At 42.8% G+C, this 27,709-nt stretch overlaps 1 protein-coding gene across 2 annotated transcripts in view; it reads right to left on the bottom strand.

Moving 5' to 3' along the window:
* The window catches only part of dlgap1a (discs, large (Drosophila) homolog-associated protein 1a), a 188,807-nt gene that overhangs the window by 126,098 nt on the left and 35,000 nt on the right, over nt 1–27,709 (bottom strand). The window contains exon 5 of one of the 2 annotated variants that reach the window (XM_078216067.1): nt 18,169–18,188. The exons of the other annotated variant lie outside the window; for it this stretch is intronic. Within the exon in view, the coding sequence (XP_078072193.1) occupies nt 18,169–18,188 (20 nt within the window). The remainder of the gene's footprint in view (nt 1–18,168; nt 18,189–27,709) is intronic. 2 annotated transcript variants of the gene reach the window in all.

Raw genomic sequence — 27,709 nt, 5'->3', positions numbered from 1 at the left:
GCTATTGTACAGGGCTCACAGGCAGGCTGCTATTGTACAGGGCTCACAGGCAGGCTGCTATTGTACAGGGCTCACAGGCAGGCTGCTATTGTACAGGGCTCACAGGCAGGCTGTTATTGCATGTGTGGAGATGCCGGCGTTGGACTGGGGTAAGCACAGTAAGAAGTTTAACAACACCAGGTTAAAGTCCAACAGGTTTATTTGGTAGCAAAAGCCACACAAGCTTTTGGAGCTCCATGCCCCTTCTTCAGGTGAGTGGGAATTCTGTTCACAAACAGGGCATGTAAAGACACAGATTCAATTTACATGAATAATGGTTGGAATGCGAATACTTACAGCTAATCAAGTCTTTAAGAAACAAAACAACGTGAGTGGAGAGAGCATCAAGACAGGCTAAAAAGATGTGTATTGTCTCCAGACAAGACAGCCAGTGAAACTCTGCAGGTCCAGGCAACTGTGGGGGTTACAGATAGTGTGACATGAACCCAATATCCCGGTTGAGGCCGTCCTCGTTTCTGCTCAGCGACTCTGCGCTGTCGTGTGCCGTGAAGGCCGCCTTGGAGAACGCTTACCCGAATATCTGAGGCCGAATGCCCGTGACCGCTGAAGTGCTCCCCAACAGGAAGAGAACAGTCTTGCCTGGTGATTGTCGAGCGGTGTTCATTCATCCGTTGTCGCAGCGTCTGCATAGTTTCCCCAATGTACCATGCCTCGGGACATCCTTTCCTGCAGCGTATCAGGTAGGGTAGACAACGTTGGCCGAGTTGCAAGAGTATGTACCGTGTACCTGGTGGATGGTGTTCTCACGTGAGATGATGGCATCTGTGTCGATGATCCGGCACGTCTTGCAGAGGTTGCTGTGGCAGGGTTGTGTGGTGTCGTGGTCACTGTTTTCCTGAAGGCTGGGTAGTTTGCTGCGGACAATGGTCTGTTTGAGGTTGTGCGGTTGTTTGAAGGCAAGAAGTGGGAGTGTGGGGATGGCCTTGGCGAGATGTTCGTCTTCATCAATGACATGTTGAAGGCTCTGGCGGAGATGCCGTAGCTTCTCCGCTCCGGGGAAGTACTGGACGATGAAGGGTACTCTGTCCACTGTGTCCCGTGTTTGTCTTCTGAGGAGGTCGGTGCGGTTTTTCGCTGTGGCGCGTTGGAACTGTTGATCAATGAGTCGAGCGCTATATCCTGTTCTTATGAGGGCATCTTTCAGCGTCTGGAGGTGTCTGTTGCGATCCTCTTCATCCGAGCAGATCCTGTGTATACGGAGGGCTTGTCCGTAGGGGATGGCTTCGTTAACGTGTTTAGGGTGGAAGCTGGAGAAGTGGAGCATCGTGAGGTTATCCGTGGGCTTGCGGTACAGTGAGGTGCTGAGGTGACCGTCTTTAATGGAGATGCGTGTGTCCAAGAATGCAACCGATTCCGGAGAGTAGTCTATGGTGAGTCTGATGGTGGGATGGAACTTGTTGATGTCATCATAGAGTTGTTTCAGTGATTGTTCACCATGAGTCAAAAGGAAGAAAATGTCATCGATGTATCTAGTGTATAGCATCAGTTGAAGGTCCCGTGCGGTGAAGAAGTCTTGTTCGAACCAGTGCATGAAGATGTTGGCATATTGAGGTGCGAATTTGGTCCCCATGGCTGTTCCGGCTGCTATTGCACAGGGCTCACAGGCAGACTGCTATTCTAGCACAGGGTTCACAGGCAGGCTGCTATTCTAGCACAGGGCTCACAGGCAGACTGCTATTCCACAGGGCTGTCATGATGTGGAGATGCCAGCGTTGGACTGGGGTAAACACAGTAAGGAGTCTAACAACACCAGGTTAAAGTCCAACAGGTTTATTTGGTAGCAAACGCCACTAGCTTTCGGAGCGCTGCCCCTTCGTCAGGTGAGTGGGAGATCTGCTCATGCACAGCGAACAGGGCATATAAAGACACAATCTAAATTTACAGAATAATGAATAATGATTGGCATGCGAGTCTTTACAGCTAATCAAGTCTTAAAGGTGCAGACAATGTGAGTGGAGGGAGCATTAGCACAGTTTAAAGAGATGTGTATTGTCTCCAGACAGGACAGCCAGTGAGACTTTGCAAGTCCAGGCAAGTTGTGGGAGTTACAGATAGTGTGACATGAACCCAAGATCCCGGTTGATGGCCTCTGCACTGTAGGGATTCTATGATTCTATGTATGTGATGCATCCATAGAATCATAGAAGCTACAGTGTGAATGACAATACAACACAACTGGGAACATGCTGTTGTTTGAAAGTCACAAGTGCAACATTAATTCCTGGAATTCTGGATGGGTGGTGAAAGCCCTGGCAGACAAAGCAAACCAAGTCTTTGTGCGTTCATTACTGACACCCATTTCCCCTGCTGACCCAGCTGAGTTGCCGCTCTCTGAAGGAAACTTCTTCTGAGATGGGGTTTTGCCCCATTGGAGGCCAATTGCCAAAATCAAGGCTGTCAACAATACGACTGTGAGCGAAATGCATCATGAGTTTAGCATGGGTCGGAGATTGAATTCTTCAAATTTGGAACATGTTGGATTTCCTCTTAACCTTCTCCACTTTAATGAAAGGAGTCCTGGTTTCTCTGGACTTTCCTGATAACTAAATGCTATCATTACTAGCATCATCTGGGTGAATCTCTTCTTCACCCTGTTAATCACCTTAATATTGTTCCTAAAGTAAGGTGCTCAAAATTGGATCAATTATTCCATTAACCAGTGATTTGTATAGTTTGAGCAATATTTTGTATCCATATTTATGAAACTTAGGATTGATCTGACATAGAACTATGTTCATACAAGTTATAACACAGAACAGGCCATTTGTACCAGTCAATTTGTGCCCATTTTTATATTCCATATGAGCTGTTAATCTGAATCATGTTCACCTGCTCTGTTCTCATGCCCCTTTATTAATTTTTCTTCATATATCTATGTAATCTTGAATGCTGATGTTTCTGCCTCAACTGCTTACCCTGGAAGTAAATTCTCCAAACTTTCTGCTTCCTACTTTCAGCAGCATTAATACCTGACTGACACAAAGGGTGTCTGGAACAAGCTGCCAGAGGTAGTAGTAGAGGCGGGTACAATTTAGTCTTTTAAAAAGCATTTAGATAGTTACATGGGTACAATGGGTATAGAGGGATATGGGCCAAATGCGGGCAATTGGGATTAGTTTACGGGTTTTTTTAAAAAAAGGGCGGCGTGGACAAGTTGGGCCGAAGGGCCTGTTTCCATGCTGCAAACCTCTATGAATCTATGACATGTAGCATTAATATTGAGTTGGGAGTCCATCTCTGAGTGAGGAATTGGTTTATAATGGCGGAAGAGTTCAATTAAGCAAGGAAAATATACTTTAAATGATATAACAAAATAGAGTCTAGGGCTGAGAATTCCTCTTTAAGTAAGATTTTGTTCATTTCCCTGCTTTACTCATACCTTTCTGAAGCTACTGATTCCATACGTGTCAGCAGAATACCAGTACAATAGCTAAAGTAGCCATTCTTAATGTGTGGACCGAGAGACTGAGTGCTGGTAAGCTTCGGAGAGCATCACAGTGAGCATCATCCTGTCTTTCTTTGACATTTCCACATTTGTACATACACTTTCCAGCATGAATTAGTGAATAGCAATCACAACCAACTACTGTTGGCTAATTTATCCTGTTTCTTGCCCAGAGTGGCTGGAGGCACCGGTTAAACCTGCTGATCCAACTGAGTAAGAGTTTTAACAACACCAGGTTAAAGTCCAACAGGTTTAATTGGTAGCAAATACCATAAGCTTTCGGAGCGCTGCTCCTTCGTCAGATGGAGTGGAAATGTGCTCTCAAACAGTGCAAACAGAGACACAAAATCAAGTTTGAGATTTCCTGGTTTGTATGACTTGTTGAGTCACCTGGGAAAACAAGAATTCAGCTTCCTGGCTGTGATAATTGGGTTGAGACCTCACACTGTATTTTTGTAAAATTTATAGATTTCCTCATGGCTAACTTCTAAAATTTTAAAAAGTGAATAAAGACTTTAAAATGACTATTAATAATAAATAATATATCCGAGGGTTCACCAACTGACTTTAAAATGATTTGAGTATAAAAATTGGCAGGTCATGCTGCAGCTGTACAAAACCTTAGTCAGGCCTCATTTGGAATTTTGTGTACCAGAAGGATGTGGATGCTTTGGAGAAGGTACAGAAAAGGTTTACCAGGATATTGCCTGGTCTGGAGGGTATTAGCTATGAAGAGAGTTTGGATAAACTCAGTTTGTTCTCACTAGAATGACGGAGGTTGACGGGCGACCTGATAGAGGTTGACAAGATTATGAGTGGCATGGACAGAGTGAATAGTCAGATGCTTTTTCCTAGGTAGGTTTAACGTGTGTGGGGAAAAGTTTAGAGGAGATGTGCGAGGCAAGTTTTTTACACAGAGGGTGGTGAATGTCTGGAATGCGCTGCTTGGGGAGGTGCTGGGAACAGGTACGATAGCGGCATTTAAGGGGCATCTAGACGAATAGGATGGGAATGGAAGGATACGGACTCCGTAAGTGCATACAGTTTCAGTTTAGGCAGGCATCATGATCAGCGCAGGCTTGGAGGGCCAAAGGGCCTGTTCCTGTGCTGTACTTTTCTTTGTTCTTGACTGAAGTCATGTTTGGCTGTGACTTTCAAACAGAAGAAACTTTCTGGCAGTGTCAGAGAAGCTGACAAATTGTTATCCCTGAAGAATTGCTCATGATCCTGTGGACCGCAGAGACCAAGGGAACTATGCATATCTACGCTTCATAAGCCAGGCCTGGACACCAGAGTCTAATAAAAAAACACACAAATTGCCTTTCAAATTCTTAATGGTTAGAACAAAAACTACCTCAGGAACCCAGACAAAAGTAATATACCCCACCTTGTGAAAGCCAAAGTGGAGATGAGAGTCACGTGACATGACCCCACCCCATCCAACTGTCATCACAACCCCTGGCTAGCTGGAAGAACCACTTATACCGTCTTTCTGTACTGCAAACCAGTCTGCCACCTTCCATCGACCAAGCAACAGCTTAGAAAAAGGACTCTGTCCAGATTCGAACCCTTGCTCCTGTCTATGCTGTTTCTACTGGAAGTTCCGAACTTCGATACCATTATCTACATGACTCATTCATCTATGTATGCCCATCTCATCATGGAAGTTATCTCTACCGGAAAAGAGAATGATCAGTTTACAGCCTGCCGACCTCTGTGAAATACACGGAAAACAATGTCCAGGATTTTATACTCTTCACCTCATGGGTTCTGAGGCGGGGAATGGGGGGAATGTGAAATTGCCTGGGCGGGATTCCCTCTGGGTTCCCAACCTGGTTATGAATTTACACTGGGATGGGCAGGGCCTCGAATGGGAAGCCTGCCCTTGCCCCGGTTAAAACCATTAAGTGGCCACTTAACAGCTACAAAAGGGCCTTTTCCCATCCAACCTCAATTTTTAGGCTGACCAGAGGATGATTGTTCAGGGGTGGAAGGCCAGAAAAAACAAAGTTTAATCTCAGGTGGGAAAGGCTTGGGCAGTTGGTTTAGGACACCCTCCATTAAGGCCTGGTGACCTCTAGACTTCCCTTCACTCCCACCAACCCCCCCCAACCCTCCTGACTTATCCCAATCACCCTCCTTGCAACTCCCCAAAAGCTCCCTACCCACCCTGCTCCGGGACCCATGCCATTAACTTGTCCTGCATGTCCCCAGTCTTGTTCCAGCCAGCTCCCTGCAGTGCCATTTCCGGCCACTGCAGCTTTGTGCTTGGTGGGACTGGAGAGATACCAGCTAATCTGATTGGCCGGCAGCTCTCCAAGACAGGACATCATCCCAAGTGAGGGCAGAAGTGACCTCTTATGCCAATCAAAGATCATTCGAGTATAATATGACATCAGGGCTGCTGGAGTTGGCAGGGGTGTGTTGCCCGCTGATCCTTTGGATGGATTTATTCTGGTCATTGCCCAGTATGAGTGAAAAGGGGACAACATTGTGACCTTCCTCCAGTATTTGAGTATGTGCAAATAAACTAACCTTCTGAGTTTACTATATCTCGGCGTTATTAACAGAAATAGGAACATGCCTAAACTGAGGGGTTGGAAAAATTGCCATTTTTTATCAAGGGGAAAATGAAATCTTTCTGTTGACAGATGGGTGGTGAGAGGAGAAATCGGGACTGTTTAAATTAAAGTTTAAAGTTTATTTATTAGTATCACAAATAGGATTACATTAACACCTCAATGAAGTTACTGTGATAATCCCCTAGTTGCCACACTCTGATGCCTGTTTGGGTACACTGAGGGAGAATTTTAGCATGGCCAATGCACCTAACATGCACATCTTTCGCACTGTGGGAGGAAACTGGAACACCAGGAGGAAACTCACGCAGAAATGATGAGAACGTGCAGACTCTGCACAACAGTGACCCAAACCAGGAATTGAACCCGGGTCCCTGGCGCTGTGAGGCAGCAGTGCTAACCACTGTGCCACCATGCCGCCCCTACCCCCCCCCCCGCCCCCCCCATCTGTAACATTGTTCATATTCAAACATTTAAGCTAATGAGCAGTATCTGAATGAACATGAGCTAATGAGCAATAATTTTCGAATGAACAAAATTCTCTTTTATACTACAGTTTTTGCAGTAACCTTCATTCCCAAGTGCCTGTATTTCTACAATGTTCTTGTAACTGAAATCTTTATGATTTTCTAGTTAAACCTTACCATTTACTGACAAAGGAAAAATGAGTTGAGTAAGTATTTATATAATGAAATGAATAGCTATAGACAGCAATGGTTATCACAAAAATCGTGTAACATTACCATAAAACATTTCATCAGCTACTTTTTTCAGCATTTCTACCACAATCTGTAAATAGAATTACAAATATACTTTGTCTGTTTGGCTGTCAGAATGTCAACAAATAATATTCATTGAATTCAGATGTATTATTAATAAATTATCTTTTGTTTTGCTTTCAGAAGTAATATGTACACCAGGTTGACATAAAATCAAAGATAAATTGATGGCCTCTTTATTTTATTGTGTTGCCACCAAATTCTAACCAGTTTCATAAACAGAGATGTAAAATAGATCAGCTTGCAATCTCTAACTTCCAGCACGATACTCCCGCGTTTATTTTATGCAAGGAGAAAACGACACAAAGGAACACTTTTTTTAACTGTTGCTATAAAATTATACTAAGATGTTTGTTTTAATTATGGCAACCAAATGTTCAAAGTCAGCTCACCTAACATAGGGACAGGAGTAGGCTATTCAGTCCAGCGAGCCTGTTCCAACATTCAGTGAGATCATGGTGGATCTGTGGCCTAACTCCATATGTGGAGATGCCGGCGTTAGACTGGGGTGGGTGCAGTAAGAAGTCTCACAACACCAGGTTAAAGTCCAACAGATTTATTTGGTAGCACGATCTTTCGGAGCACTGCTCCTTCATCAGATGAGTGGAACATGAGCAATTTTCCAATCCAGGGTGACAACTCCTGAATCTAGGGAACTCTAAAAGATTATAGTTTGGGAATTTACAATGTGCTCCTCTACCACCTTTAACACCCTCAGATAGAAACTCTCAGATGCTCGAGATTTGTCAAGTTTTCGTTCCAATAATTTCCTCATTATCGATGTTTTACTTACGTGAATTGTATTTAATCCCTGTCCCCGGTACACGATTAATTTCCCCGGGAACTGTGCAATTGCTTTTCAGCAATTCACTATTTTCATAGAATCCTTACAGTGCAGAAGGAGGCCATTCAGCCCATCGAGCCTGCACCGACAACAATCCCACCCAGGCCTATCCCCCGGCTGTTCAGATCAATACACCTAACCAGCGCGTCTTTCAGAATGTGGGAGGAAACCGGAGCACCCGGAGGAAACACACGCAGACACAGGGAAAATATGCAAACTCCACACAGACAGTGACCCAAGCCGGGAATTGAACCCGGATCCCTGGTGCTGTGAAGCTGCAGTGCTAACCACTGTGCTACTGTGCCACCCACTGCTTCCTGGCTGATATGAGTTCCACACTACATGGCTGTCTCTAACTTTCTTAGCACAATGCGTTTGGAAATAAATGTTGCCTTGTTGGAATCACCATGTTTCAAGAAATTAATAAATGCTACATTGCATTTTTATGCCTATTCTACACCCAGTTAACAAAAATAATTGAACAGAAAGGATTCCACAGTGCAAAGGAATCACTCATTTTACAAGACTACTTCTGAAAAATAAAAGGGATATAAAACACTCAGAAATGAAAGAATAACCAAAGATAAGGTCCTGCAATAGTCACCTTGTTGAGTATTTGTACAAAAATACCATTTTATATATTTTAAACAAACCATACCACCTTGTTACGATGACTATTGTAAAATGTGGAAAATAAGTTTAAATTTTTAATAGTCTTCCAAGTTCCTTAAGCTCTTGATGCAAAGGCATTTGAAACATTTTGACAACTCAAGTCGATAATCTTACTTAGCATCACAAATGAAGTTAGATATCTGAGTTACACAATATGCTCAGCTCTTTGCTAATGCTGGCAATAATCATACAATACATTTTTAAAACCAGCTTTTCAAAAAAGTGGGATATTACAGTTGCGACTCTTTCGTGAAGCCTTTAAGATACATTTCAATGTAAAAGAATGAAAACTCTAAGTCTTCAAAACTACATCTGATAATTAAATTTGCCAGCCCCCCTCTTGATTATCTAAATAACACATTACATCTTATGAAGATTGCAATAAAGACATATTCATAGTAGAATTCATCTTTGAATATATTCATGGTAGAATTTCTCTTTCCATACTCACATTCTTCAATGTATTTTCTGCTGCCTACATTTATTTTTTTGTTCTGACACATTTCATCTTGCTGATTTATTTTTTGTTGTATATTAACTGTATTTCATGTCCTCCCCTCCTCTGATTTTCTGCATCTCTATTTTGCCTTCCACCTTTTAGACGCTCCTTAAAACCTCTTTGACCAAGCCTTTGCTCATCTGTGGCTTGGTGCCGTATTTTGTTTTGCAATACTCCTCTGAAGGCATTTTGGGATGTTTTGTTACACTAAAGGTACTATGTAAATATAAGTTGCTGTTGTTATTTGCTGGCTGGACACATAAACTCACATGAATATCACAGAATAAGATGAAAGGTCACACCGGACACATCACTTAACCTTAAGATACTCTATATTCTGTTGCATATGTTAATTTTATAGATTAAATTTTTATGGCTGACAATCTTTGTACATTTGTCGACATGGTACAGGTCCCTAAATATATAAGCTGCCATGCAGGAGACTTATGGCCATTACTCATCATGTTGAGAGAAGACCAGGGAGAAGGAAATGAATAAAAGAGGAGAGGAGTTAGCTGGGAAATGCAGTAACAAAACTGGGAGCAGTCCTGGAAGAGCAGCCCATATTAAGAATGTCTTCTTGGCCCCTTCCAGCAACATTGCAGCTAAAGAGGAGGCAGTAGAGCCTGGGGGAGCTGCCACTCAGCCTGATGCTAGCCTGGACCCGACTTCCAACTGTACAGACAAGGCCTAGCTTCTTGGTTGACTTGTCAATTCTTCACAGTGACAGTCTGGGTGAGTTTGCAGGAGGGATGTGAGAAATGGAGAACATTTTCAGAAGTGCCAGTGAACAGGAGGGTTGGGGGTCAGGATCTGTTGCTCATAAAGGAGCTGTTGGTTAATGGAAGGTGGTCCCGATCTCCATAAAGGAGCCGCTGTCTGGTAAACATAAACTTAAACATGCTTCTGCTTCCCAAAGCTAATGCCACAAAAAATCCCTTTGAAATATTAACAGTAAATCTTTTGTAAAAAGGGAAGAAGTTGTTAATATTCAAATGGTAGTTTTATGATTGCTTGGAGCTATGTTCTACCTGAGTTCCTTTTGTTTTCAATTTCAATAATGATTGATTACTATCCCCAACCAGCTCCTTTTGAGAATAAAACACGTATTCCTTATTTTTAATATCGGTACAGACAATCACCATTAACATTCCTTTGGTCACATTTAAGTCTCATTAAAGTACGGATGAATGGACCCTTGGAAGTCAGTATCCTTTCATGTTCTTTAGCACTCATTTTAAACAGAAGTATTGAAGGTAAAGAAACTTGGAATTGGAAGAACAAAACCAAAGATTGCCGGAGAGTGCCAATTGCTGGCAGGTCAATTTTAAATGGAACTGCAGATGTGAGACTGATTCCCAATAACTTACTTTGTGCCAAGTAGTTAGAATTTTCATTTTGTAAATGGAGTACCGGAGGTTTATATGTAATAAATCAACAAAAAATATCTTATTTATAAAACAAGTTTGTAGAAAACTGAATATCAGAACCTGGCTCAAAGATTCCAAGTTAAAAGATTTAATTTGATATATTATATACATTTATACACACGTACACACACACACACACACACACACACACACACACACACACACACACCACACACACACACACACACACACAGCCTTTGGTATTTGTGGCAGTAGGATGGCACAATGGTTAGCACTACTGCCTCACAGCGCCAGGGACCCGGGTTCGATTCATGGCTTGGGTCACTGTCTGTGCAGAGTTTGCACATTTTCCCTGTGTTTGCGTGGGTTTCCTCCGGGTGCTCCGGTTTCCTCCCACTGTCTGAAAGACGTGCTGGTTAGGTGCATTGGCCATGTTAAATTCTCCCTCAGTGTAGCCGAACAAGTGTGGCGACTAGGGGATTTTCACAGTAACTTCATTGCAGTGTTAATGTAAGCCTGTTTGTGACACTCATAAATAAATTTAAACTTTGTGCCACATTATCTATCTAAAGGAGGAAACCCTAAAAGAAATCAACACAATACAGAAGACAATGTTCCTTTGTGACTGAATATCCTAATAAAGGGGTTAGTTAGAATGAAAAAGGATCCCAGAAAAACCAAAATGTACCAAAGATAAAAAATAGCCCCTGAGAAACAATCTCAAAAAGCTTTCAAGGGCCAATCTTTGACCTTTGTGGACTACAATCTCAAAAAAGAGCCGTCAGAAAAAGTATTGTTTTGACCCGTGTTTTTTGCAGAATCAAAACTGTTCGGGCACTTGACTGGCATTACTAGTGTCAAAGGCAATTGATCTCGTGAATGTTGCATCGCTAGCCCGTCCTCTTAATTGTTCATAATTGTCCCTGCAGAGAATCTGGTGCTCAGCTTGATTGACTGGGAGGCATGAAATCTGGCAAACCTGTGTCTCATTCTTAAAAGGAAGGAAATTGTTGCCTCAGGTGGAAAGAATAGTAACCAGCTGTAGGAAAGGTTGCCAGAGCCACACGCAACAAAAAAATGTCTGGAAACAGAAATACGGGGAGTATGCTCATTCATTTACTGAGGATTATTGGGAGTCTTGCTGGAGGAGAGGTGGGAATGCGCAACAAAGCACAGTCACCCTCTTTGGAGGTTATTGTTTTGTCAAAGCAGAGGTTAAACCAGCTTGCCGGGGGATAGCAGAGGTACCGGCTGAAATCTTCCGTCCTTTTTCACGGCTGGGATTCTCCGGGGCCGCTGACAGTGAATGGAGTTTTGACTGGAATGGAAATTTTCCATTCTTGCTCACAATGGGTCCCATCGCAGATGAGACCGGAGAATCCCAGCCAACAAATAGGGCGGCACGGTGGCACAATAGTTAGCACAGCTGCCTCACAGTGCCAGGGACCTGGGTTCGATTCCCGGCTTGGGCCACTGTCTGTGTGGAGTTTGCACGTTCTCCCCATGTCTGTGTGGGTTTCCTCTGGGTGCTCCGGTTTCCTCCCACAGTCTGAAAGACGTGCGGGTGAGATACATTGACCCAAACAGGCGCTGGAGTGTGGCGACTAAGGGAATTTCACAGTAACTTCGTAGATCATAGAATCATAGAAACCCTACAGTGCAGAAGACCATAAGACCATAAGACATAGGAGCGGAAGTAAGGCCATTCGGCCCATCGAGTCCACTCCACCATTCAATCATGGTTGATTTCAACTCCATTTACCCGCTCTCTCCCCATAGCCCTTAATTCCTCGAGAAATCAAGAATTTATCAATTTCTGTCTTGAAGACGCTCAACGTCTCGGCCTCCACAGCCCTCTGTGGCAATGAATTCCACAGACCCACCACTCTCTGGCTGAAGAAATTTCTCCTCATCTCTGTTCTAAAGTGACTCCCTTTTATTCTAAGGCTGTGCCCCCGCGTCCTAGTCTCCCCTGTTAATGGAAACAACTTCCCTACGTCCATCCTATCTAAGCCGTTCATTATCTTGTAAGTTTCTATCAGATCTCCCCTCAACCTCCTAAACTCCAATGAATATAATCCCACGATCCTCAGACGTTCATCGTATGTCAGGCCTACCATTCCTGGGATCATCCGTGTGAATCTCCGCTGGACCCGCTCCAGTGCCAGTATGTCCTTCCTGAGGTGTGGGGCCCAAAATTGCTCACAGTACTCCAAATGGGGCCTAACCAGTGCTTTATAAAGCCTCAGAAGTACATCCCTGCTTTTGTATTCCAAGCCTCTTGAGATAAATGACAACATTACATTTGCTTTCTTAATTACGGACTCAACCTGCAAGTTTACCTTTAGAGAATCCTGGACTAGGACTCCCAAGTCCCTTTGCACTTTAGCATTATGAATTTTGTCACCGTTTAGAAAATAGTCCATGCCTCTATTCTTTTTTCCAAAGTGTACGACCTCGCACTTGCCCACGTTGAATTTCATCAGCCACTTCTTGGACCACTCTCCTAAACTGTCTAAATCTTTCTGCAGCCTCCCCACCTCCTCAATACTACCTGCCCCTCCACCTATCTTTGTATCATCGGCAAACTTGGCCAGAATGCTCCCAGTCCCGTCATCTAGATCGTTAATATATAAAGAGAACAGCTGTGGCCCCAACACTGAACCCTGCGGGACACCACTTGTCACCGGTTGCCATTCTGAGAAAGAACCTTTTATCCCAACTCTCTGCCTTCTGTCTGACAGCCAATCGTCAATCCATGTTAGTACCTTGCCTCGAATACCATGGGCCCTTATTTTACTCAGCAGTCTCCCGTGAGGCACCTTGTCAAAGGCCTTTTGGAAGTCAAGATAGATAACATCCATTGGCTCTCCTTGGTCTAACCTATTTGTTATCTCTTCAAAGAACTCTAACAGGTTTGTCAGGCACGACCTCCCCTTACTAAATCCATGCTGACTTGTCTTAATCCGACCCTGCACTTCCAAGAATTTAGAAATCTCATCCTTAACGATGGATTCTAGAATTTTGCCAACAACTGAGGTTAGGCTAATTGGCCTATAATTTTCCATCTTTTTTCTTGTTCCCTTCTTGAACAGTGGGGTTACAACAGCGATTTTCCAATCCTCTGGGACTTTCCCTGACTCCAGTGACTTTTGAAAGATCATAACTAACGCCTCCACTATTTCTTCAGCTATCTCCTTTAGAACTCTAGGATGTAGCCCATCTGGGCCCGGAGATTTATCAATTTTCAGACCTTTTAGTTTCTCTAGCACTTTCTCCTTTGTGATGGCAACCATATTCAACTCTGCCCCCTGACTTTCCTGAATTGTTGGGATATTACTCATGTCTTCTACTGTGAAGACTGACGCAAAGTACTTATTAAGTTCCTCAGCTATTTCCTTGTCTCCCATCACTAGATTACCAGCGTCATTTTGGAGCGGCCCAATGTCTACTTTTGCCTCCCGTTTGTTTTTAATGTATTTAAAGAAACTTTTACTATCATTCCTAATGTTACTGGCTAGCCTACCTTCATATTTGATCCTCTCCTTCCTTATTTCTCTCTTTGTTATCCTCTGTTTGTTTTTATAGCCTTCCCAATCTTCTGACTTCCCACTACTCTTTGCCACATTATAGGCTCTCTCTTTTGCCTTGATGCATTCCCTGACTTCCTTTGTCAGCCATGGCTGCCTAATCCCCCCTCTGATAACCTTTCTTTTGTTTGGGATGAACCTCTGCACTGTGTCCTCAATTACTCCCAGAAACTCCTGCCATTGCTGTTCTACTGTCTTTCCCATTAGGCTCTGCTTCCAGTCGAAGGAGGCCATTCGGCCCATCGAGTCTGCACCGACCACAATCCCACCCAGGCCCTACCCCCACATATTTTACCCGCTAATCCCTCTAACCTACGCATCCCAGGACTCTAAGGGGCAATTTTTCTTTTTAACCTGGCCAATCAACCTAACCCGCACATCTTTGAACTGTGGGAGGAAACCGGAGCACCCGGAGGAAACCCACGCAGACACGAGGAGAATGTGCAAACTCCACACAGACAGTGTGCAACTTCATTACAGTGTTAATATAAGCCTTACTTGTGACTAATATATAAACTTTAAACTTAAAAAAAGGAGTTTCTAGAGTTCGTAGGACCCTGACCCAATGAAGGAAAAAAAGCTGGATGGTTTCAGGAAGTGTGCCTAAGTAAGCTTGTGCAACTTTGAATGCACTATTATACTACTGCAACATAGTTCACAAGGGTTAAACTCAACTTGTGAGCTGTAGCACCCACAAGGCAGTAGCAAAGTTAACACTTTTCTATCTAGAAAAACTGTACGATATCCCCCCCAACCAGATGGATGAGCCATGCAAAAGCTTGGTGGGACCAGAAATCCCGCTGGTGGCTAATGACTCGCCGCATCCACCTCCGGAAAACCCGCAGCAGAACAACTGGAAAATCCCAGCCACAGTTTGCGGAACACACAATTTGCTAAGACAAATAGTGAGAGGTGTGCAACAAAGGAGCATGAAGGTTGGAGAGGATAGGTTTGCATCCACTAGGGTGTTTCAGGATAAAAAATGACTTGATCAAAATCTTTAAGATACTGAGGGGTATTGACAGGGTGGATGTGGAGAGGATGTTTCCTGTTGACGGAGAATCTAAATCTAGGAATCACTGTGCAAAAATAAAGGTCTCACAACATCAGGTTAAAGTCCAACAGGATTATTTGGTGTCACGAGCGCTGCCCATTCATCAGGTGAGCGGAGGGTTGGGTTCATGTGATACCAAGTTGGACCCAAATAAACCTGTTGGACTTTAACCTGGTGTTGTGAGACTTCTTACTGTGCCCACCCCAGTCCAATGATGGCATCTCTACATCAAAGATAAAGGTTCACTCATTTAAGACAGAGATGAGAATTTGTTTCTCTCAGAGGTTCATGAGTCTCTGGAATCTTTTCCTCAAAAGACAGTGGAAGCAGAATCTTTGAATATTTTTAAGGTTGAGCGAGATAGATTCTTGATTAACAATTTGGGCGACACGATGGCACAGTGGTTAGCACTGCTGCCTCACAGCATCAGGGACCCGGGTTCAATTCCGGCCTTGAGTGACTTTCTGTGTGGAGTTTGCACATTCTCCCTGTGTCTGCGCGGGTTTCCTCCAGGTGCTCTGGTTTCCTACACTCCAAAGATGTGCGAGTTAGGTTGATTGGCCATGTTAAATTGCTCCTTAGTGTCAGGTGGATTATGAGGTTAAATATATGGGGTTACGGGGATAGGACCTGGGTGGGATTGTTGTTGATGTAGGCTTGATGGACCAAGTGGCCTCCTTCTGCACTGTAGATTCTATGATTCTATGAAAGACGTGAAAGGTTATCAGGGGTAGGCAGGGATGTGGGGTTGAACCATGATCTTATTGAATAGCAGAGTAGGTGCGAGGAGCCGAGTGGCCTAATTCATATGTTTATATAGTTGGGGGTGGAATTTTGGATGGGAATCTCACAAGTCCAATGTGAGACAGCAGGCTTTTCAGTAATGATGGCGTTTTAAATGTTTGCTGGTGTGTTTCCCCTATCCAGCAAACATCCTTCTTGTTCTGATTTTTAACTTTAGTATGTTCTCACCCAGTATCATGGAGACATATACTAGAACATAGAACATAGAACAGTACAGCACAGAACAGGCCCTTCGGCCCACGATGTTGTGCCGAGCTTTATCTGAAACCAAGATCAAGCTATCCCACTCCCTATCATCCTGGTGTGCTCCATGTGCCTATCCAATAACCGCTTAAATGTTCCTAAAGTGTCTGACTCCACTATCACTGCAGGCAGTCCATTCCACACCCCAACCACTCTCTGCGTAAAGAACCTACCTCTGATATCCTTCCTGTATCTCCCACCACGAACCCTATAGTTATGCCCCCTTGTAATAGCTCCATCCACCCGAGGAAATAGTCTTTGAATGTTCACTCTATCTATCCCCTTCATCATTTTATAAACCTCTATTAAGTCTCCCCTCAGCCTCCTCCGCTCCAGAGAGAACAGCCCTAGCTCCCTCAACCTTTCCTCATAAGACCTACCCTCCAAACCAGGCAGCATCCTGGTAAATCTCCTCTGCACTCTTTCCAGCGCTTCCACATCCTTCTTATAGTGAGGTGACCAGAACTGCACACAATATTCCAAATGTGGTCTCACCAAGGTCCTGTACAGTTGCAGCATAACACCACGGCTCTTAAACTCCAACCCCCTGTTAATAAAAGCTAACACACTATAGGCCTTCTTCACAGCTCTATCCACTTGAGTGGCAACCTTTAGAGATCTGTGGATATGAACCCCAAGATCTCTCTGTTCCTCCACAGTCTTCAGAATCCTACCTTTGACCCTGTAATCCACATTTAAATTAGTCCTACCAAAATGAATCACCTCACATTTATCAGGGTTAAACTCCATTTGCCATTTTTCAGCCCAGCTTTGCATCCTATCTATGTCTCTTTGCAGCCTACAACAGCCCTCCACCTCATCCACTACTCCACCAATCTTGGTGTCATCAGCAAATTTACTGATCCACCCTTCAGCCCCCTCCTCTAAGTCATTAATAAAAATCACAAAGAGCAGAGGACCAAGCACCGATCCCTGTGGCACTCCGCTAGCAACCTGCTTCCAATCCGAAAATTTTCCATCGACCACCACCCTCTGTCTTCGATCAGACAGCCAGTTACCTATCCAATCAGCCAACTTTCCCTCTATCCCACACCTCCTCACTTTCATCATAAGCCGACCATGGGGGACCTTATCAAACGCCTTACTAAAATCCATGTATATGACATCAACTGCCCTACCTTCATCAACACACTTAGTTACCTCCTCAAAAAATTCTATCAAATTTGTGAGGCACGACTTGCCCTTCACGAATCCGTGCTGACTATCCCGGATTAATCCGCATCTTTCTAAATGGTCGTAAATCCCATCCCTAAGGACCTTTTCCATCAATTTACCAACCACCGAAGTAAGACTAACCGGTCTATAATTACCAGGGTCATTTCTATTCCCTTTCTTAAACAGAGGAACAACATTCGCCATTCTCCAGTCCTCTGGCACCATCCCCATGGACAGCGAGGACCCAAGGACCCAAAGCTACTATATAATAGTAGCATGATACTTAATATATTGCCATCTTATCTTCCTCAGATGGCATCCTAATAATGAAATTACTTGGCCGTGAATACAATCCAGGCGTAACTGTAGGGTTGGATATCCACCCTTGGATATTCCAGGTCATGATTGAGACTGGTACAAATAAAAACAAACTCCAAAACAAATGTTATTCTGCCTGAGCAGAATATATAGCCTAATAAACTAGATCCGTCCGGATTGATACATAGGAGAAGTAGATTATGAGTTTGCATAATCATGAAATCATAGAATCTACGCAATGGAGACAGGCCCTTTGGCCTAAACGGTCCATGCCAGCCAAAATGCCCATCTAAGCTAACCCCATTTGCCTGCCTTTGGCCCATATCCCTCTAAACCTTTCCTATTCACGTGTCTGTCCAAATGCCTTTTACATGTTGTCAATGTTCCTGCCTTAACCATTTCCTCTGCCAGCTCATTCCACATACGTACCACCTTCTGTCTAAAAATGTTGCTCCTCAGGTTCCCATTAATTCTTTCCCCTCTTAACTTAAACTTATGCCCTCTAGTTCTCAATTCCCCAACACTGGAGAAAAGACTGAGTGTATTCACCCTATCCATGCCTCTCATGATCTTACATACCTCTATAAGATCATGCCTCAGTTACCTACTCTGCAAAGAAAAATGTCCTAGCCACTTGGTCCATCAAATGTCCAAACTCTCCCTATAACTCAGTCCCTTGAGTCCTGGCAACATCCTTGTAAATCTCTTCTCCACGCTCTCCAGTTTAATAACATCTTTCCTATAGCAAGGTGACCAAAACTGAACAAAATATTCCAAGTACGGCCTCACCAATATCCTGTACAACTGCAACATAACTTCCCAACTTCTATACTCAATGCCCTGACTGATGAAGGCCAGTATGTCAAAAGACTTCTTCACTGCCCTATCTACCTGTGACTCCACCTTTAGAAAACCATGCACCTGAACTCCAAGGTCCCTCTGTTTCATGATACTCCCTCAGGTCCTACCATTCACTGTGAAAGTCCTGCCTTGATGTGACTTTCCAAAATGCAACACTTCACACTTATCCGTATTGATCTCCATTTGCCATTCTTGATCCACTTCCCCAGCTGATCAAGATCCTGCTGCAATTTTTGATAACCTTCCTCACTGTCTATAATACCGCCTATTTTAGTGTCATCTGCAAACTTACTGATCATGCCTTGTACATTCTCACCCAAATCGTTGATTTGGATACCAAACAGCAATGGGCCCAGCACTGACACCTGAGGCACAACACGAGTCACAGGCTTCCAGTCGGACAAGCATCCTTCCACCATTACCCTCTGCTTCCTACCATCAAGCCAATTGTATATCCAATTTGCCAGCTCTCCCTGGATTCCATGTAATCTAACCTTCCAGAGCAGCCGACCATGTGGAACTTTATCACAGGTCTTACTGAAGTCCATATAAACCTTGTCTACCACCCTGCCCTCATCAACCTTCCTGGTCACTTCATCAAAGAACTCTAACAAATTTGTATGGCATGATCTCCCATGCACAAAGCTGTGCTGACCACTCCTAATCAAACACTGTCCTTCCAAATGACTTGCTACTAATCAATGACTGCTGAAAGATCATTCATACATGGTTAGTCTAAAGCATAATCACAAGAGACAAGGGGAAATTAAAAATGATAAAAACTGCAACCTTGGAATATTTACCTGACAAATATAGGAATACTATTAACATAACACTACAAACAATTACACCACAATGGTGATTTCTAACCTCATTTATTATTGTTATTAGCTTGGAGAGAGAAGGATGATATATTGCAAAACGTATCATGATACTTCTAAGCAGTGATTTGCTTTATCGTTGTTCATATTGGCTAAGCAGAGATCTACAAACAGAGACTGACATCATTGACTTTTATGCAGATTGTGCCAGGTGCCTTTAGAAAAACACCAGAGATTAGTATCTTGCAATGACTAAAACAATCAGATTACATGTAAAGAGAAAATAGTATTTTTGTCATTTATTTTCAATTCAAAATCATAGGACAGATAACTTTGCATATCTGCGTCTCGGTACATATGACAATAATAAATCAAATCAAATCATTGGTTCAGAAGAGGTTTTTGTTCAGGAGGCAGAAAAGTAGAGTTAGAAAACTTCCTAATTTGGCAGGCCAGTCTCTTATATTTTCACATGATAGGGAGGCAGAGGCGAGATAGAGTCACCTTCAGAGGCAGGCTCGAGGTGGCAACAGAGGTATGCAGATGACCAGGTTGGCAAGCTAGAATGCCCACCTCTGTTTACTGGGATACGGCCCAGCTGTAGTGACAAATGTCAGACCCACAAACTCTCACCCCTTCCTGATTTCCCACCCACCCCATGTTGCTTTATACTCCCTTCAAACTCCCCATGCCCCCTCCATGCACATGTAGCCACTCACCTGGTACCCACCATAGGCAGACCCCAGGAGCTTTTTCTTTGAAATGGTGGTGGGGTGGTGAAAGATAAAGACTGACCTGCCGTCCCAGAAGCAGATTGGAAGCAGTCACGGTTGAATGCCGAGGTTTGTCTGTATTCTCTGGGACTTTATCCATTTGTCTGGTCACATTTTAGGCACTCTAGTCTTACGCCGCATCGCCACCCTATGCACTACCCATGCTACTTCCATAGTCCATTGACAAAGCAATACCATCCTCTAGCCATCCCCAGTGCCCCTCTTACCCTCAGTGCCAGTTCATGTCATTCTGTGCCCATTCATCCAGTGTATAAAATGTACAGAACCAATTAACCCTATAGTAACAATGGCATGTGTGAAATCACTTCGGAAAAAAACCCCACTAAAACTGGTTTATATCCAACCCTTTAAACTTTTCAATCAAACAGACCATAAAAGTATCAATAACAGAAGCTTTATATCTTAATCTTGTGCAAATAAACATTGAAACATTGACAAAAGAGATCACAGAATATCACATAATGATGTCAATCAAGCAAAGTCAACAGTTCTCTCCACTTGTGTAAACAGACTTCCACTCAGAATCATTTTATGGGCCTGGGCACTAAACCAAGCATGCATAATCCTAGCCTCATCTGCATGGCTCCATCAAAACCTAGCAGGCAGGAGTAAAAGGCCAGCAAGTAGGAACACAATTTCCAGACCTAAGACCACTGCTGTGGACCCAAGTAAACAATTTGCTGGCTGTTAGAAAAGTGCTGCGGATGGGGACTGGGAGGTTAAATGAGGGAACGCAGGTCAGATGAGGCACCAGTTTTTCTTGTGGAATCTGTAGGAGCACCTCTGCTCCTTCATGGTCAAGAAAACTAAAATAATTTAAAGATTACTGAATTTTTCAGGCCTTCAGGCCTAATCTACTTGCCACAAATGCTATTGAAAGGGAGGGTATGCTGGGTGGAACTACTGCACTTTTTGCTTTGCGGTCCTAACTTCGTCGTAGGATGACCATTTTATTATCTTCATGAGGCCCCATGTGTCTGCTGCGGATGCCTCCTCCACCTCTGAAAATTGTATGGTTAAAATGGCAGTGAGCAGGATTGCATGAGAATAGGTGCTAAATACTGCAATTTTAATCACTTCCTGCCATATTCTCACAGCTAGTCCAGGTTAAAAATCAAGGCTCATGGTCTGCATTGACATCACCAAAAATAGTAGAAGTTTGATTACATAGATTTGGAGGTCTCAGTTTATTTCCTGTAGAGATAATGCTCGATAAATGAAGGAATATAATCACATGGTGGAACACAATGACTCACTATCATCGTGTTTCTGTGGTTATTGGATGTTTCTGATGTTAGCAATAAGATGAATTTAGTTATATGGTGGTCAGGTAGTATATGAAATTCAATGCAGAGAATTACAAAGTGCTTCCCATGAGGTCAAAGCATCCAGGAAGGTACTTTTGCTTAAATGGAAAGAAAATAACATGTGTGGAAGAAGGAAACATTTGCGCGTTCTGAATAATAATAGATCCAAAGATGTGCAGGTTAGGTGGATTGACCATGCTAAATTGTCACTTGGTGTCAGGGGGGCTGGCAGGGTAAATGTGTGGGGTTGTGGGTGTGGGAGCTGGGTGGGATTGTGGTTGGTACAGACTCGATGGGCCGAGTGGCTTCCTTCTGCACTGTAGGGATTCTATGATTCTATGAATAAACGAAAGATATCAGAAGAATGCTCAGTGGCACTAAATAAAGCAAATTAGATGTTGGGATGAGTTAAAATATCAATGTTAAGCTGAAGTAGTGACAATGATTTGCCACTTTACGAATCTTTGGTATAACTGAATGTGAGATACCTTGAATGGTGCTGGTTGCCTCAATAAAGAAAATATATTAGAAGGATACAGCAGAGGGCATCCAGAATGATTGAGGGGATGGAGGAAGTTGATTATGATGAGCTTTTAAATAATTTTGCATGTTCTCAAGAAAAATAGGAGATTGAGAGTTGATATGATCGCCAATTTTTTTATTTTTAAAAGAGCCTTTAAAGGATAATGTACATTGTGACAAGGTGCTTTAACCTGACCATAACTACAGACCTAGAGGGTATGGCTTACACTTGAAGCAGAGTATCTTCAAAGTAAATCTGGAAAATTTGGCCCAGCATTTGCTGTAGAACAGAATCTAATGGTGATCACCATTAACCAATTACAATAAGGGACTTCCCCTTGTATGTTTAGGTTTTCTAATTTTTTGCATGGCAAGTTGATGAAGGTGTGATATTGTAATGTCCGAACTATGTTAGAGGTTGTGGGTTTTAAACAAAAAGAAAAAGACTTGGTTTGCACCCGTAGATTCAAAGTGACACTCCTGTGCAGCACAATTTGGAATTGCTGATATTTTTTCAGGCAGAGTGCGTATGGTGGCGCCTGAGAACGGGTCTAAAAGTTGGATCTGAAACACTCCCAGTTTCAAGTCCGCCCAGCACTTAGAATCAAAATGGTAAAATAGGGCCCAACAGGTTTATTGAAAGAGATGTTCTCTGCACAGAACAGAAAATGAAAATAAACAGCAACTTGTGAAACACCCTAGTGACATCACCATCAATTCCACTGACCAGCTCTTAAAGCAATCATACAACCACTTAAATATATAACAGATATGATAACAGTACAGCGAGTAAAACGGGATATCTCAGAGTGAACAGGGCAACCAACTGATTCCGGGGATGGCGGGACTGATGTATGAGGAGAGATTGACTAGGTTAGGATTGTTTTTGCTGGAGTTCAGACGAATGAGGAGGGATCTCATAGAGACTTCTAACATTTTAACAGGACTATAGGGTAGATGCAGGGAGGATATTCCCAATGGTGGGGGAGTCCAGAACCAGGGGTCACAGTTTGAGGATTTGGGATAGATCATTTAGGATGGAGGTGAGGAGATATTTCTTCACCCAAAGAGTAGTGAGCCTGTGGAATTCATTACAACAGGAAGTAGTTGACGCCAAAACATTGAATGTATTCAAGAGGCGGCTAGATATAGCACTTGGGGTGAATGGGATCAAAGGTTATGGGGAGGAAGCAGGATTAGGCTGTTGAGTTGGATGATCAGCCATGGTCGTAATGAATGGTGGAGCAGGCTCGAAGGGCCAAATGGCCTCCTCCTGCTCCTATCTTCTATGCTTCTATATCTCCTTAGCCAATCAGCTTGAAGGGTTTTAAAATTAGGGGTAGGGAAGGATGATTAAATTAAAATAGATTAATTCAATGTCAAGTACAGAATGATAAAGTGAAGGGAAAAAATTGGATTAAGAGAAAGAAATAAAAAGAGACAAAAGGAAAAGGAGACTTTCAAAGAAAAAGATTAAATTTTAAACATTTTAATTCTACAGCATCAATCAAAACCCAAAGGAATGAGACTACATATAATAGTTATTTTTCAGTGCCAATTCAGTTGACTGGCAATACTTAAAACTTATCACCATATGTAAATAAATAATTAAGGGTCAATTGAGCTGGTTTATAAGGCAATTGACACCAATGTTATGCTGCCCACACCATTACACAGCTGGCTTAGGTAGGCAATTGGGAGTGGGCAGCCCATTCTTTCAAAAAATTGTTTTTATAGGGTGGGAAGGAAGAGGGGTACTATCTCTGAAGAGGGGATGCCCCTTGCTCATTGTCCCCCTTTCCCCCCACCCACTGATGATTGCAACGCCTCTTCCTTCCCACCTGCACTGCAAAACTCACATCCCCAATCTTCCGATCCCTCCCTGCCAACATCTGGTAGTCCAGGATCCATTGGGGCCTACAGCCAAGGCCTTCTTGCAGACCCAGCAGTGCCCACTACTGAGCTCTGGCACAACTATGGCTGCAAGAGCTTCTGGCTAATCAAATTGGCTGACAGTAGCCGAGGACAAGACTTTCTCTCAGTGAGGTGTGGCAGTCCTATACTTCCCTTGTTGTTCCTGCCTGCAGCGCGTTATTGCTGTTTCTGACTGATTTTTTAGTCGATGGGATAAGCAATCCGTGCCCCACCCCATAAAATCCAGTCCAGTGGTGATGTGACATTACCACAATGCAAATGCTTCTGTCCCAGCACAACATGATATCCAAAACAACAATGAGATTAATAACCTGTTCTTCGTTCTATGTATGATGAATTAATGTTGGCCAGGACACCAGGAAATCCCCCTTGCTCTTCTTCAAATGGTGCCACGGTAATTTTTACATTGACCTGAGATGGCAGACAGACTTGAGTGTAATAATTCTAGGATATAAATTCAACTGTACAACATACATTTTGAACACTGACCAGCTGACAACAGATCACAGATGACGTATTAGCACAGACATAGTTGCGTGGCAATCCCTCTTGTAACGATTCATGTCGAGACCCATAACTTATTAAAAGAGGTGAATTTACGAGCAACAAACAGACATAACCATAGGATAGGTTTCAAGACTTTTACTGTATTAAACATAGATCAACATAGATCAAACATCACTTAACAGGCAACTGATATGCCAAACTGTGTATTAACTATTTAATGCAACTGTGATACATCTTATAACTCCTTTTGCTGTGTATCACCCATGTCTCTGATGTGTAAGAATATAATGTTAAGTCCTAAGTTATTCCAAACTTTCCAGCAGGCCCACTTCTCCCTGTCACACCAGGTTTATCTTCCAGTGTCCTTTGAAAATTGTTCCCAAGAATTCCAGAATTGACGTTCGCCAGCAGTAAAGTTTAAAGTTAAAGTTTATTTATTAGTCACAAGTAGGCTTACATTCACATTGCAATGAAGTTAATGTAAAAATCCTCTAGTCACCACACTCTGGCACCTGTTCGGGTACACTGAGGGACAATTTAGCATGGCCAATTCACCTAACCTGTACATCTTTGGACTGTGGGAGGAAACCGGAGCATCCGGAGAAAACCCACACAGATACGGGGAGAATATACAAACTCCACACAGACAGTGACCCAAGCCGGGAATCGAACCCAAGTCCCTGGCGCTGTGAGGCAGCAGTGCTAACCACTGTGCTATACACTGTGCCACTGTGCCGCCCCAATGCCCACATCAATGACTCCTTGTTGCTCAAATCTCCAAAAGTCCTGTCCCCTCACTTTCAAATAGAAAACCAACTTTTACAAGAATTCAACTTAGTTTTAACACAAAGAAACTTTGCTCCTCACAGCAGCAGCTAGTTTCTTCCTCTTTCCCTCCATATGTCTCAGTCTCCAAAAAGCAGCTGTCCCCTTTTCTATGTCAAGGTGTGAAAATTGGTTTTCAGTTGGTTTCAGTTTGTGTTTCTTTCCACTTGAAAACCAGATCACATGGCCTTGTCTTTGGGCAGAGATTAGAATGACTACCACCATCCCCACCCCCTTCGCCTCCTATCCAGAACATTCTATATTACTTCAAATTGAAAGAGACACTTTAAAACATAGCCATAAGCATTCTTTCTGGTTGTTTCACAGCTTGGTATGGCTCCTGCTCTGCCCAAGACTGCAAGAAACTACAAAGGGTCTTGAATATAGCCCAATCCATCAAGCAAACCAGCTTCCCATTCATTAATTCTGTCTACACTTCCCGCTGCCTCAGAAAAGCAGCCAGCATAATCAAGGACCCCACGCACCCCGAACATACCCTCTTGTACCTTCTTCCATCGAGATAAAGATACAGAAGTCTGAGGTCACGTACCAACCGACTCAAGAACAGCTTCTTTCCAGCTGCCATCAGACTTTTGAATGGACCTACCTCATGTTAAGTTGATTTCTTTAATTCCCTAGCTGTGACTGTAACACTATATTCTGCACTCTCTTCTTTCCTTCTCTATGAACGGTATGTTTTGTCTGTACAGCGCGCAAGAAACAATACTTTTCACTGTATACTAATACATGTGACAATAATAAATCAAATCAAATCAAATCTTGTAAAGTCCAGAATTTGTAATACTCTCCAAATATTTCTGCTTCTCCATTTCCTTCTCCTTTAAGATCCACATCTGAACAATCCTTGGCTGATTGAACTCCATCTATTCAGGAACTGTTCCTTTTGATCAGAAAATTATGCATGTCACTCAGCTACTCAAGAAAGGTGAGAGAGGGAAACCAGGAAATTATAGACCAATTAGCCTAACATCTGTTGTCAGGAAATTACTAGAGACTATAATTACAGATAGGATGACTGAACATCTTGAAATTTTTCAGCTGATTAGAAAGAGCCAGCATGGATTTGTAAAGGGTAGTTCATCTCTGATGAATCTGATTGAACTTTTTGAACTAAAGTAGTTGACTAAAGTAGTGGACAGGGGAATGTCTATGGATGTTATTTATATGGGCTTCGAGAAAACAATTTATTAAGTCCTTCACAAGAGACTGTTCTTTAAAGTTGAAGCTCATTGAAATTCAAATTACTTACATGGTAAAGAAATTGGCTGAATGGCAGGAGATAGAGAGAAAGGATAATGGGGAGGGAAGTATGAGCCAACATGGCAGAATTTGGCCAATAGTGTCCCACAGTTTTGTTGCCTCAACTATTCACCATATTTATCAAAAACTTAGATGACATTATAAACAGCCACATAACCAGATTTTCCAATGACACAAAGATAGGTGGCATTGCAAGTAGTATATATGGAAGGGTATAATTACAAAGTGATGCTAATAGATTGTAAATGTAACAAATTGGTTTCAATGTACGCAAATCTGAGTTCAACACTCAGGAGAAAAATAATAGAATGGAGTACTTTCTAAATCATAAAGAGCTACGAACAGTCGAGGTCCAAAGAGACTTTGGAGTACATAGATCATTAAAACATTATGACCAGGTACAGCAAATAAGCAAAAAGGCTAATGGAATATTTATTTTTATAGAGCTGGAGTACAAAGGGGTATAATGTCATGCTTCAGCTGTTCAATGTTCTGGCCAGACTATGTCTGGAGTACTGTGAGTAGTTCTGGGCATCAAAACTTAGGAAGAATATACTGGTCTTGGAGGGAGTGCAGCATAGGTTTATTTGAAAGATACCTGGACTCCAAGAGTTAAATTATAAGAGGAAATGACACAATCTAGGGATTTTTAATCTGAAATTTAGAAGGATCATAGAATCATAGAATCTCTACAGTACCAATGGAGGCTATTCAGCCCATCAAGTCTGCACTGACTCTCTGACTGAGTAATTTACCCAGGCCGTCTACCCTGTAACCTCACACAGTTATCATGACTAATCCACTACACATCTTGGGACACTAAAGGGCAATTTACCATGTCCAATCCACCTAACCTGCAGATCTTTGGACTGTGGGGGGAAATCAGAACACCCGGAGGAAACCCATGCAGATACAAGGAGAAGGTGCAATCTCAACACAGGCAGTCACCCAAGGCCAGAATTGCTAACCACTATGCTACTGTGCCACTGCAGTGATAAAAATTGACCAAAGTTCTTAAAATATTAAGGGAAACAGACAGGGTAGATAGAAACCATTTCTGCTGGTTGGGAACTTTAGGATTAGGGGGCAAAGTTTAAAAATTAGAGCCAAACCTTTCAGGAATGAAATCAGGAAACATAAAGGGTAGACGTTTGGAACTCTTTTCTGCTTGATCAGTTGTTAATTTTAAATCTGATTGATAGAAGCTTGCTAACTGAATGTATTAAGGAACTTTAGGCAAAGTCAAGTGAATAGAAGTTTAAGTTTATTTATTACTGTCACAGGTAGGCTTACATTAACACTACAATGAAGTTACTGTGAAAATCCCCTAGTCGCCATGCCCCGGCACCTGTTCAGGTATACTGAGGGAGAATTTAGCATGGCCAATGCACCTAACCAGCAC

The sequence above is a fragment of the Mustelus asterias genome, chromosome 7 (genome assembly GCF_964213995.1).
Source record: "Mustelus asterias chromosome 7, sMusAst1.hap1.1, whole genome shotgun sequence".
Lineage (NCBI taxonomy): Eukaryota > Metazoa > Chordata > Chondrichthyes > Carcharhiniformes > Triakidae > Mustelus > Mustelus asterias.
Note: the sequence above shows the minus strand (reverse complement) of the source record. Positions and strands in the feature narration are given on the sequence as shown.